Genomic DNA, 14,653 nt, shown 5'->3' with positions numbered 1-14,653 from the left:
AGAACCACCGCCAAGGATTCTGATTAGTTGGGTTCTTCCAAGGATTCTGATTATCCAACCTATATCAAGTCAAAGGGATAGAATTGTAATCAATCAAAAAGTTATGATTATTTTGTAATTTAAGAAAGTTGAGTTATAAAAAATTATTTTAATGCAGATTAGATGTATTAAAATTTCTACAATACATATTATTAATTTATCAAAACCATATAAATATAAAATATTTTAGACATTAATAAGAATAAATGTGATAAGAATGCGGATTTTCATATTCATCTGAAAGAGAAAGCAAATGGTGAAGCCTATTTATGAAGAAAACACAATGTTGTAAAGATTCAAGGAAGTCACCTAAATATTAATGGCAAAATTGCAATTTATATCCTTGGATAGCATAACCGACTCTAGGCATATTTAAAGTAATCCTCATGATTAAGGGTGAATTTTTATTAAAATAATCGTAGTTGATATAAATTTAATGGAGTTATTTAATTTCTAAACTAATTCAAAATTTAACATGATTTTTTAATCAGGTTAAAAAATATCACAATTTAAATATTTAAAAGTATTTTTTATTAATCTAAGTTAAGTGCAAGATCGAATATATTCAAGTATAATTCTCAACCACTTGATATTAAATACATACTTGTAGGGATGGACGTAGGACTTTATGTTAGGAGGTGAACATGAACTTATAAAATTTCAAGAGACGAACTTGATCTTATAAAATTCTAGGGAACGAAAATATATTTTCAATAAATTATATAAAAATATTTAGAATATATGATAATTTTAAAATTTTTAAAGAAACAACATCCTCACGTATCCGCGTAGGTTCATCCCTGCGCACCCGTGACATTTCTAGGATAAGAACTGCACAATCTATATTTTGGTTATTGTGTTTGTAATTTGCAGGTTGAATTAGTTTTTTAATGTCTGGAGTCTGTTCCATATTTTGGGCTTCATGCTTCTTTGGGTTGGTTCTTATAATAAGTTTTGGCAAAATTGCGCCATTAGGTCATCATAAATTTCATTTTTGTGTATATGACAAATGCTACAATATAAGGTAAACTTGCATCCTCTACGACATTTGGTGGTGGCCTTTTCCCCAAAACTTGCTCCACAATATCGAATCGGTTGCAAGTGTTATGTCTCATCATTTATCTGAACACCAAGTAAGTGATATCTTCCAATGTAATCGTCGTTTTACCATTCGAAAAATGAAAAAAGTATGTGTTTCGGGCCTTCAACATTCAATCAGGGCAGAGTTCACCTTAAAACCACGAAGAAATGTAATTAGATACAACTTGAATTGTTGTAGATATATAATATTCCGCTCATGCGGATATTTAAGTATCATTCTCGCTAACGAACACCTCGTTCTTCTTCCTACAATATCAATTTCAACCAATTAATCAAATTTTCAAAACAACAAAATTAATAATTTGAATTATTAAAAGTATAAGAATTTTTTTATCAGAGCGAGTTCAACCGAGAAAATATGGACAACATCAAGACGTAGCATTTTATCTCGGGTAGCACATTTTAAGAAAAAAAATTCTTATAAAAAGAAAAAAAAATCTCAAGAGTATTTTTTCCTTCTTAACAATACACAATAAATCCTCCAAACTTCTATTTATAACCCTAAATCCAACTGTTATAAATAACTAGTTAATTTAAATTACAAAGGAACTCATTACGTCGACATGACAATTCCGTTATTTTTCCAATTATTATAAATAAAAAATTATTTACTTAATTTAAAAAAATATTATTTTATCTAAATTCATCACGTCGGCGTGACAAATTTTTAGAAATATATTAAAATATTAGACCAATGAGACCCACTACCTGGGTTCATTTAAAAATATTATTTAAGTCAACTCATCACGTCGGTAATATGAGTTTACCCTTCATTGTAGCATTTACTATAGATACCAAAATAAAATTCTAAGTGGCCTAATGACCCCATTAATTATACTGCTTGGCCTAATGGGCCAATTTTGCCAAGTTTTTTGCCTATAAAATGGCAATACAATTGGAGTACTTAGTTAAATAGTTTTATTAATTAATCATAAATTTTAATTAAAATTTATAATATATTGATCCATTTAAAACCCAATGTATAATTACAGCCATTCTCAAAACTCACATAGTAGAAGATTTTTTTAACAATGGTAACTGTATTTTATCAATAATGGAAGGAATTAAAATTACATCGCATCAGAATAAAGAGATAAATTTGGAGACAATAGTCACCAAAATACTAATAAACCTACAAATATAAAGAAAATTAAAAACTTCCATTGAGAATGACGACCAATATCAAAACCCAATAACCTTCATATAAATTCATTGTCTCTGTCGAATGAGATGCTTGACGAAGTGATAAAAGAGTGGAGAGCGAACCAAATAATATGGTAGGCTACTTCGCTACACAATTCTGATTACATCGGCAAACAACCTTTTACCAAAAGAGGGATTTGACTATATGTGACAATCGACTAATCAATCAGAAAATAAATGTTGTGATGGTTTTCGTGCGAGAACCAAAACGACCGCAAATGTATGCGAAAAAACGTACCAAAAAATATAATGATCATGTCACAAGAGCATAGGAAACGCTTGTCACAAGATAAGAGAAAAATCATGTCACAAGGACAGAGATGCTTATTCAAAATTAAAAAGACTTAAGAAAAAACATAAAGACATAATATAAAAAATAAGAGAATTAATATTCTCCGACGGTTGGCAATCAACATTAAAATTAGGGCCGCCGCCGACTAAACAAAGATCAAAGAGAAAGAAGAAGACGATATAAAAATATTGAAAGAAAATTAGGTTGAGAGAAAAGAGAGGCGGCTCCATAGTAGTAAGATTTTAAGTTCACAACCATGGTTCTATAAAAACAAGTGTTCACAACCATGGTTAAAGTTTATATTTTGATATTGTAGCATTTTGGACTCTTAAATTGAGTTCATATGCATGATTTATATACTTGTGTCTACTTCTACTACTCATCCCAAAGTTAGATTTAGGTTTAACCAAAATTAGATTTGACAAGCACAACTCAAATACTACTCCGTACCACGTAATTCACAAGCCATCACATCCACAACTTCCCTAAGGGAGTAATGGTAGTCAACCTCTCTGGTATTAGGTATTACAGTAGGGTTTTAAATAGCATTCGTAGTCACGTTTTCGGTCACGTCGTGTTTATCGCGGTTGCGGACTTAATGGATGCCATCGCGGTCACTGCATGTGTCGCGGTCATGATTTTTTTAAATTTTGCACAACTTATCTTAAAACATAATAAAAATAATTATAATTATAATGAATCATTTTAATAATTTTTAAAATGTTTTCTAAGTGAAATTGACATATATATATATATAATATAGTTTAACAAAGAAAACAAAACAAAAACGTAAACAATATAGATTATTTGATTTTTTAGGCTTTTCTAAGTAGGGTATTTATTTATTTTAAAATATCAAAATATAAGGTCTAAAATAAAATAGTTCAGAATATTAAAATATAAAATTAAAATGACTAAAATATAATAAAGTAAAGCATAGAGATCAAACTAAAATAATAACAATAAGTAGATTATAAATAAAAATAATGACCAAAATAAAAGAAAATAAAAATATCACAGTTAATTTCGAAATAAAAAATATAAATGAGTCATTAAAATAAAACTAATAAAACTAGAGCATCATATTTAAAATAATTTAAAAAATGAGGAAGGGGTGACTATTTTATAAAAAGACGCATAAATGTGATATAAGAAGGATTATTCCTAAAACTTCTTAATAAACACTTCAACAAAACAATAAGGTAAATTATCATGATCAGACCCTATGATCCAGAATAAAATTCATAATAATCCAAACTCAATGACAAAAATACAAATATGCTGTTAAAGATGGAAGACTTAAATGAAATTAATCCAAAAGTAAATTAATATAACCTAAAACAATACCACGTGTACTTCATCTCTTCCATTTCTCTCCCTCTCCATCTCACGAACGACGCTCACCACCATGGAGGCTCCAAACCTCTCGATCGTCGGCCACTGTTATTAACGGTAGATAACGGTAATAGCGTCCCGTTATCAGCGCTATTCACCGTTACCCGTTAGATTGCGGACGCGATCGATCGATTTTGGTGTGAATCCACTGCCCACCGTTATTTTTCCAGATTTCAGTTTCGGAGGACGACGCTACCACGAAATAGAGGACGCTATTATGTTTTCGTCCCGCTATTTTAAACCTTGATTAACATGTGACGGACCTATCTTTGATATAAGATCACAAGGAGTCTCATTATATTCAAACAAGAGAACTTCAAAAATTGAATGTACCATTATCGACAAACACACGTTAAAAATGACAACGAGCCTGAATAACATATATATAAATCATTTCCGTCATAAATAAATAGGTTTCATCTTTTTGTTCTGAAATTTTTTACCTCCATAATGTTATCAGAAAGAAAAATAAAATGATCAAAGAAAAAACTCATCTATAAAGGTTGATGGCTTCAAATTAATATATATGTAATATATATGCCGTCCAATCTTCAGTCAACCATCCCCTTACACCATCATCAGACCCAACACTGATTTGACATTTCATTGTGAGAGCAGCTTAGAGTCGCATGCTACTATTTTGACCCGACCAACATTTTCCTGAGAATCCTTGTTCTTAAACAAAGCATCTTGTAAGATGAAGGTCCAAACATTGTCGCAGAATCTAGAGGTGTGCAGATGTCCCTGTAGCATGAACATACAAAACAAGATCAAAATTCAAATGCAAATAATAGCACATGCTTTTGCCTGGCAATGCTTGGTCGTATGTTGATTTAAAGGTCCGTTACTAAAGAATACATAAGCACGCAAATAATGTATTTACAAATGGTGACTAGTCAAAACAAGTAAACAAACCTATATTACTCAGACTAGATTGTGAATCCCAGATAAGTACATATCCAAAGTGAACATGCTTATTTTTTTCAAGTTTCCACGTAGTTAGTCCTTTGAGGGACATATCCTTACATCTATATATGAATATACTTCAAACATCCATACTTAAAAGAAAATAAAGTCTAAGCAACCTAGTAGGAGAAAGCTAAAAGTCTAGGAAGCACGGGGACGCCATCGGTGTGCCGTTTCAAGTACTCGATACGTCCCCGGTACGGGGACGACACGGGGACGGCTGGGGTACGTACTGGGGACGTGCCACGGTGATAGGGTACGACTGAATGGCGTCGGGGATGTTTCATCGAGAGCTGGGGACGTTTCGGGGACGGCGGGAGACTTTCACATGCGTCCCCAGGTTCTTTTTGTCATTTTACATTTAGAAAAAATTCCAATCGCATAACCTAATTTCACAGCTATTTAATTCCCTCTTTCTTCTCTTGATTCTCATCGTCTCTCAACTGTCTCGAGCATAATCCTTTCATCGAGCAGGACTGTAAGCTTTTAAAGGAAGCTACAACTATTTCCCTGTGTCTCCATACGTGTTAGTTTCTCTTTTCTTTTATGTTATTTTTCATGTGCTTTTCTTTACTTGATAATTGCTGATCTGGATTTTCTTCTTTTTCTGTTGTATTTGGATGATTATTTTATTCTGGGTTGTTATTCTTTTCTGGGTTGTTTTTCCTTTCTGGACTATTTTGTAATTTATTTGATTAGTTTTGTTGTGTCAGATATGTCTTTCTCGATGTCTTAAATTCATTAAACTATAAGTTCCAGAGATGTTTTGTATTTGATTTCTACTGAATGCCAAATTTCAGATTTTTTTTGTTATCCGATTTATAATTCTTTTAAATGTGATTTCATTTTTCTTGCGACCTGGTTGTTCTGGTCAATACTCCTTCATGTTCTGTTTTCACTTCTTTACCTTTGCTGGTCTCATGCATATAAGTATGTTGTATGTACATAGTGGTGGTTTGAATTATATGATTGTATAATAGCCAAAGGATATGGCAGACTTATGTAGGAGATTTAGACTGCACTTTGCCTCTCTTAATGGAATCCTGCACTTATGTCCGATTTTATGGCTTGCTGATTTGATTTCAACTTGTGTTCTTTCGTTGCGTATGAGCACTGGATAACTGGATTTTAGTGATTCGATGAATATACGAAATTGCTTACCAGATCTTAGTTTCCTCTTATTTTTCAGTGATTATAGATAACTGGATTTTGTAATATAGTCCAACCTTATATGTTCTTTTATCCACTCACTTAGGAGGAATAAGTTAAATCCGAGTCGCGCCGAAGATTTAGTTTACATCTACTACAATCTTCGTCTTTTATCAAGGAGTTATAGTCAATATGAGGATGAGAAAACCAAGATGTGGGATGTTGGTGGAGATGCTTTTGATTCATTGGGAGATGTTGGATATTTAGAGTTTGTCGAACTCTCGCTTGATGAGTCGGATTTAGAGAACCAGTTAATATCGGAAGATGTTAACAATTTTTTATTTGAGTTTAATATTTTTCTAGACTTAATATTATGGTTTGAATCTTGAAATTTGACATTTTAATATTGTGGCTTATTTATGGATTTTATTGTTCTAAACTTAATATTGTTGTTTGAGTCTTAATAATTTCACTTTATTTATGATTTTTTATATATATTTATAATTTTAAAATTATTTTATATGCCGTACCCTTGCCGTCCCCGTACCCTGTAATTTTAAAAATTACCGTTTCCCATCCTCGTATCCGTATCCGTCCCCGTATCCGTATCCGTATTCGTATCCATATCCGTATCCGTATCCGTATCCGTATCGGTGCAACATAGCTAAAAGTTTAGATACATAAGAAAAGAAATATGATTTAGAAAAAATAGTGATGAGCAATCAGAGGAGCCATATTGCCAACTATCAATTTTGACTGTTCTTGAAAAGTAAGGTAACACATACCAAAACAAAGATACATTAACATGTATGATAGAAAAGAACTTTTTCAAACAAATAACCTCTCCACAAGTCTATTATTTTAGGTCCCTGAAAATGTTTATCTAGCATGTATACTAAAATAACCCAATTTTTTGGCATAATTGAAGGTTTGAAAATATAATTAATGTGTTCACTCTGCACTTCAAATCATCAACACTGATCCTAGAAAACATTTTAGAAATAGGAGAACTACGAAGCATGGACATTTCTGTTAAGGGGGTGTCCAAGTGTTGAAGATGTATGTCACATGAACATGACTCCAACAGAATGAAAATTATGCCATACAAGCGGGGATACCGCAAATAATAAGAAGCAATCATGTGAGCTACTTGCTAGTACTCCCGTCGCATAAATGCAAAACACGCATACTGAAGATAAACAATATCCAATTACTACCACAATTAGGTACCATATATGCGACTCTACTACCATTACAATTAACACCCAAGCTAGAATTTGATCCCGACAAATACTTGTAAAATAAAATAAAGGGGTATTTCACCGTTCACGGATGGTGAAAATTATTTCTCTCCAAGGATGGGAAGATCAAGGTACCACATTAAAATATCAGGTTAACGTTGCACTTAACTAACAGATCTAAAACAAAATATTTCATCACAGTTGTTCATAGAAACAAAAGATCCCGCAAACATAAAACACAAAGATCTTCATTTTCTATTCAAGTAAAAAGAATGTACCTTAATGGAAACCTTGCTTTTCACTTGACTTTCCAGGGCTTCAGTCATAGACTAACCAAATGAATAAATGATCAAGGAGAAAAGGGGGAGAGATAACCGAAACAATGTTGTTGTTGGGAAAATAGACCCCTTGTAATCCAACAATCCCTTTAGATCACAACATTAACAAAAATACTTGAAAAATAAAAGAGAGAAAACACAATAATTTAACGTGGAAAACTCCCAAATGGAGAAAAACCACAAGCGTTGTCAAAAGACAACCAAGAAAAAAAATATTTACTATGTGGAAAATTATTACAACCACACTACAAAATATTTAACTCTCACACATGCCCAAAAGCTAAAGTACACCCCAAGAGAATTTCCCTTTAAATTCTCTACTAGTATAGCTAATAGCTTTCTAGTACACCACTTGTATTTTGGTGATTGACATACATTTAACCAAAGGGAAATGTTCTATTTATAGGCTAAGAATTTTTCCATCCTTTGTTCATTTCCAATGTGGGATTTGGCCAATTTTTGCCAAAAACTAACAAATCTACACCTTGGCAAAAATTCCATACAATTCTTCACCATAAAAACAACAGCTACCTCAATAACACCATCAGCTATGATAGTCACAATTCTAAAAACAAGAATTGTCATACTCCACCATAAGAGTATACACACTTGGAATTCACTAACTCCAAGAATTTTTACCTCGACCAGTTCATGTCGAAAAACTGCTAATAAGTTATGGTGCAACTTCCAATATTGACTTTCTAGGAAGTTCATTAGCCATCGACATCAATTCCACCACACACCTTGCATCAACTGTCAACCAATGCCCATGTGTAAATGTGGACATGCTACCTTTTCATACATCCTTTTCTATGGCAACTCAATTGGTAGCTATCATGCCATGAGGATATATATCTTACTTTAAAAAACAAATTCATCGTCTTCATTTTCAAAGACGACTACATTAGTAGCATCACTTTTGGAGCCATTAGCCGAATTAGCTCCACCGTTTTTGCAATCCTTCTTTAGATGTCCAGGTTGCCCACATCCCCAGCAGATAATTTTCTTTTTGGAGCCTTTATACTTCTTCCTATTTCCACAAACCGACAATGCTCCACTTTCAGAAGATTTGTTCTCTCCATTTTTCAGCCTTCTTTCTTCCGAAATCAGCTTACTTGTCACTTCTGAAAAATTCACATTCTCTTTCCCGTACATTAAAACAGTTTGCATGTGCTCATAGGAAGATGAAAGAGACCAAATAAGTCTCAATGCTTTATCTTCATCATCAATCTCCACTCCAATAGATTCCAGTTCAGAAACAATCCCATTGAGTGCACTAAGGTGGTCAGAAATTTTTGTACCTTCTTCCATTTGCAATTTGTGAAATTTCTCCTTCAAATATAACCTATTTGAAAGACTTTTAGCTTGGTACATTTCCTCAAGCTTTTCCCAAAGCTCCTTTGTTGATGACCATCTAGCAACATTAGCAAGAACATTTTTTGCTAGACAGAGACGAATCTGACTTGCTGCTCTCATGTCTAACTCCTCCCATTCTTCTTCACTCATCTTGGATTTTCCCTTGTCTCCACTGCTGTCACTAGGTTTATCTGGTTCCTTTCCTTCAGACAAAGAAGCTGGCTTTCCCTTTAAGGCCTTATACAATCCAGACTGTATTAGTATATCCTTGACTTGTACTTGCCACAACCCAAAATTAATTCTCCCATCAAATTTCTCAATATCAAATCTGAAACTCATTTTTGCTCAACAATGCTCCAGTGATCTCACACGTGAATAATGAGTGAACAATTGTGTCTACAAAATGCACTAAGAAAGTTTCCAGGAGAGATTGGGGGGACACAAATGGTACCGCTTAAGTCCCAACCTCCTTAGGCGATTATAGCCTTTGTGACAAAACTTTCTTGGCTGCACTTACTTACACAATATCACACTCAATAAACACAATAACGTGTTTAAAGGACCTCCAGTTGGACCACAACAATTTCTAAAAAATCTTTTCTGATGTAGAAGATCGGACAAAGCCGCAACCACAGAGCATACTAAGAATTTTAAAGAAATTCTTACCCCGCCTTGAAATTTATCTTTTACCAAACCATTGACTCCGATACCAATTGTTGGGAAAATAGACCCCTTGTAATCCAACAATCCCTTTAGATCACAACATTAACAAAAATACTTGAAAAATAAAAGAGAGAAAACACAATAATTTAACGTGGAAAACTCCCAAATGGAGAAAAACCACAAGCGTTGTCAAAAGACAACCAAGAAAAAAAATATTTACTATGTGGAAAATTATTACAACCACACTACAAAATATTTAACTCTCACACATGCCCAAAAGCTAAAGTACACCCCAAGAGAATTTCCCTTTAAATTCTCTACTAGTATAGCTAATAGTTTTCTAGTACACCACTTGTATTTTGGTGATTGACATACATTTAACCAAAGGGAAATGTTCTATTTATAGGCTAAGAATTTTTCCATCCTTTGTTCATTTCCAATGTGGGATTTGGCCAATTTTTGCCAAAAACTAACAGTTGTAACAGTACCTTATCGAACTGGACGAGAACATGAATAGCCAGCTCAGGGCTCAGAGTACTGCTTGAAATCATCTCATCAAAAGTCTCCGTCAAACACATCCCGATCGTTGACTTTCGGTAAAGGTCAAACGTCCCCATTATTCACTTGATCTACGCAAAAATTTTAAAAAAGAAAAAAATGTAAATCTCGATATCGAAAAAAGTTCAAAAAAGGATAAAAGTCAATTTAGGATATGAATTTTGAATGAGGAAATTACGAATTTTGGAGCCAAAGCGATTGTGGATGTATGGAAATATTGGAACTTCGAAGAATTTTTCAGGAGCTCAACGTTCAATTATGGTGAAAAGGGAAAATTATTTTTCGTTTGGACGGAGACGATTTTGGGCTTTTTATGCCCTAGATTTTGTAGATAAAGGTATATATAGAAGCGCCTGTCTGGGATAACTGATATAACTCTTTTGCCCCTTTTCTCTCTTTATGAGACCAGACCTCTTACTCTCACGGATATAATTCAGTTATGGCCCACGTCATTATCCATATTTGTTATTATTTCTTTTTTATATCTTTTAAGGTAATGTATACACATTATATAGTATAATTATATGTAGAGTTGGCAAATTTGACTCGAACCTGATTACCTGAACTTATTTATCTTATCTGATATCTGATATTAAGCCGAATATGATAATCAAATTTGATCTGATACCCGACCCATAATCGACTTGAACCATACTCGATCCAAAATTTAACGAAATCGAAAACAAACTCGAACCGAAATTAACCTGAACCAAAACTGAAATTAACCCGAACCAAAAACAACCTACACCGAAACTAACTCGAATTGAAAGAAATCTGAACCAAATTTGAACATGATCTGAAAGTAACCTGAACCAAATTTAACCCAACCCGAAAGTAACCTAAAAAAATTAATCCGAACCGAAAATAACCCAAACTGAAAGCAAACTGACTTTAATTTACCCAATTTAATTTGAATCGAACATTATCCTATTTTTTACTTGATAAATGAGTTAAAATGGACAAGTGATTTATTGTTATTATATATATATATTAACAATGTGATAGATAATAAAATAATATATATTTTATTCTCTTTTTTAATTACACTCCTAGTTACCCACCAATTTTGGTAATAGTTTAATGAATATTAGTACCACATTTGATAATAGTTTAATGATTTAATATTAATTTTTAGTTTAAAAATTATATTCATATTTGATTCGATAATTTTTAAAAATAATTAAAAATTATTTGAATAAAGAATTATAAAATAAAATTACTACCTTGTATTTTGTTTTATATGATTAACATTAATTGTCATCATTTAGATAATATACTCAATACTACATATTTTAATTAACTTTAAAAGAAAAAAAATCACTTTTTTTATAAACACAAATTAACATGAAACACAAATCTCAAATAAAGAATTCTCATTCAAAGAATCAAAAGTAATATGTAGCTACTACTCTTGCACGTCAAACTCAATTACATTGAGCTTTTCAATAAAACTTTCTTAATAAAACATAAAAGATCAATAAAATAGTTTGAAAGCATCAAATTCAACCCTTTTAAATCTTAAAATATCAGTAGAGATAAATACTATATGCATCAGTTGTTGAATTAAATCCAATCCACATTAGAACCGGCAAACTTATCTTCCTCCATAGCTATATAAATTAAAAGAAGAAGTTATTAATTTGTTTAACAAAATAAAAAATGAAATAGATTAATAGTAATAAAAAATGGTGTGGTAAACAAACTTTACTATAAGAAATTAAAAAAAAATCTAAAAGGAAATAAAAACTTACATTCATAACAAAATAAACAAATACGAGACGTTATCAGAGCTTCCACATTTTCAGGTACATAAGAACTTTTCCAATTATTCAAAATTCGACCTCTTATACTAAAAGTTGATTCTCAAGCAACAGTTGTAAGAGGTATAGTCAAAATATCCTTAGCAAGATGAGAAAGATGTCCATATTGATGCTCATTTTCTTAAAATTAAGGATATCAAGCTCTGTTTTCCTATCAATTTTAGGATCGTCTAAGTAAACATCTAATTGTGTCTTGGAACAATAAGAAAATATGGCCTCTTTCTGTCATAATCCTGTAAAAAAAATATAACTTGTATTATATAAATTATAAAAAAAATAGTAAAAATTAAATACATTAAATGAAAAATAGAAAAAATAGAAAAAGTTAAAAATATAAGAAACTTACTCCTAAAAGGTCGAATTTGCACTTGTGATGTGCATATAAAATGCTCAAAGTATCTGAGTTCGAGCTCAATTCTAAAGACGGTCCATGTGAGATATGTGTTTTTGAAACATATTCTTTAAAAAACATCTCTAACTTAAATCTTACATCACGGATTTTTAAAATGGCATTTGTTTCGTCCTTAAATAAATTTTCACAACAATAATTGAGAAAAGACAACTTACAACTAGGATCAAGAATATCCGCAAAGGTGAACAACGTGTCATAGTCACCCTCACTCGAGTTGAACCAATACTTATAAAACTTTTTCTTTATTTGTATTATCATTATTTTCAAAACTACATCATTACTTCTTGTCAACTTTCTTAAAAGTATCGAATTTTTCCAAACATTCCCGAAGTATAAATTCGCAATAGGATAATTGTTTCCTGAAAATAACTCAGTTATATCAAAGAATGGTTATAAAATATCTCGAATTTTTTCAAGCACTTTTCATTCTTCGGTGTTTGGACAATGACAAAAAAAAAAGAATCAACAACAACCATTTGCTTAAAAGCTTCATGATATAAAATAAACTTATCAAGTATCATGTATATAGAGTTCCATCTTGTAGGAACATCAAGCCCAATACTTTAGTTTCTTCTATCTTGGCTAATTTCACACTACATCGAAAATCATTTTTTTCTTGTTTCTAACCATTTGATATACTTCACACATTCTCTTATCTTGGCAACAATATGTTCAATGACCTTAAGACCATGCTTAACAATGAGATTCAACATATGTTCAACACATCGAACATGATAGTAAGCCCCTTGAGCATTAAAAGTTTTCTTCAAGTCATCTTGCATTTTATCATTACTAGAAGCATTATCCAGTGTAATGGAAAAAATCTTATAGTCAATACAATACCCCAATCTTGAAGTAAGTCTAGCAAAATACTATACATAGCACTTCTAGTATACGGTGAGTCAATATGACAAAAGTTAAAAACTTTACTATTTAACTTCCAATTAGCATCCACATAATGAGCGGTTAAACTTAAATATCTCTCAGTTTGACAAGATGTCCACATATCACACGTCAAAGAAATACGACCGAAGATATTACGAAGAGTTTCCTTTAAGTTATCTTTCAAACTTTTATGTAACTTCAAGCAATCAGTTTTTTAAATATTTCTACATATGCTTCTAACTTGATTGTTCAAATATGCATGAAATTTTCTATTACCTTCAAGTTCAACCCAAGAAAAAGCATATTCATGCTTTATAATTGCTTTAACTACCAACTATCTATAGATTTTTTGGTCAAAAATATTACCTTCTAGTCCCTCTGTTCTCAAACTTTTATATTGTTTACATTTTTCAATGTGCTTTTGTATTGGAGGTTCCATAATGTGAGTTACAAAATAAAGGAAACAATTTTACAATGTTTGCAAAGTGTACTCTTTTTTTCCATCTTTAGTCTCCGTGGAATTAATAATGAGAAAATGTTTCCAAACCTGACTTCGTCTCTTAGAAAAAGATTGTGATTCTGCTGCAACATTAATGGTATCACTTGGAACCTCACATGCATTAACATTAGATTCCATGACTGCAAAAGTAAAGAAAAATATTATTAGTATTAAGTTGAACGTTACATGCACATCAAAGATGCATAATGAGTCACACAAATATATTAATAAACATAAATACACACATAATTCTATTAATAATATAGAACAAAAATATCTGAATAGAAAATTTTTAAATAAATAATGTACTACGATATAGAAATATACCTAGAGTCACATAGAATAAGTCTATTTTCAAATAAGAATCTGTCTCGACTGACGAATAAGATATTCGAATTAGCGTGAACGGGATATATAATAAGATAAAAGATATTGACGTTACCACTTTGATTACTAAAAACTCTTGCACTTCAATTTTTTAATAATTATTATAGTAGAAAATAATATTAATTTTTAGAATAATAATAACGATCGTAACAAATTTTAGTAATGAATTAATAATGATAATTGTAAATAATAATGGAAATAATAAAGTGATATGATATAAAAATAACTAACTAAATAAATTAAATTAAAGTGAATCTTGAAAAAAAGTGAAATATGATGTATTTGGAAATTGAAAGCTATCGGTTACGACAACAAACAATACCAGGGTAAGGTGCTCGCGCAACAAGGT

The 14,653-nt window shown here is 31.5% G+C and overlaps 1 protein-coding gene across 1 annotated transcript; it reads right to left on the bottom strand.

Moving 5' to 3' along the window:
- Positions 1 to 4,446: 4,446 nt before the first annotated feature.
- LOC120157690 (transcription initiation factor IIA subunit 2-like) lies at positions 4,447 to 10,360 on the bottom strand. Its single transcript, XM_039168751.1, has 3 exons — positions 10,232 to 10,360; positions 7,665 to 7,715; positions 4,447 to 4,774 (listed from the first exon to the last, which is right to left on the bottom strand). The coding sequence occupies exons 1-3, from the start codon at positions 10,358 to 10,360 to the stop codon at positions 4,634 to 4,636; spliced, it is 321 nt and encodes a 106-aa protein (XP_039024682.1). The 3' UTR covers positions 4,447 to 4,633.
- Positions 10,361 to 14,653: the final 4,293 nt, after the last annotated feature.

The sequence above is a fragment of the Hibiscus syriacus genome, unplaced genomic scaffold (genome assembly GCF_006381635.1).
Source record: "Hibiscus syriacus cultivar Baekdansim isolate YM2019G1 unplaced genomic scaffold, ASM638163v2 tig00111273_pilon, whole genome shotgun sequence".
Lineage (NCBI taxonomy): Eukaryota > Viridiplantae > Streptophyta > Magnoliopsida > Malvales > Malvaceae > Hibiscus > Hibiscus syriacus.
This window is presented reverse-complemented; position numbering and strand designations above follow the sequence as displayed.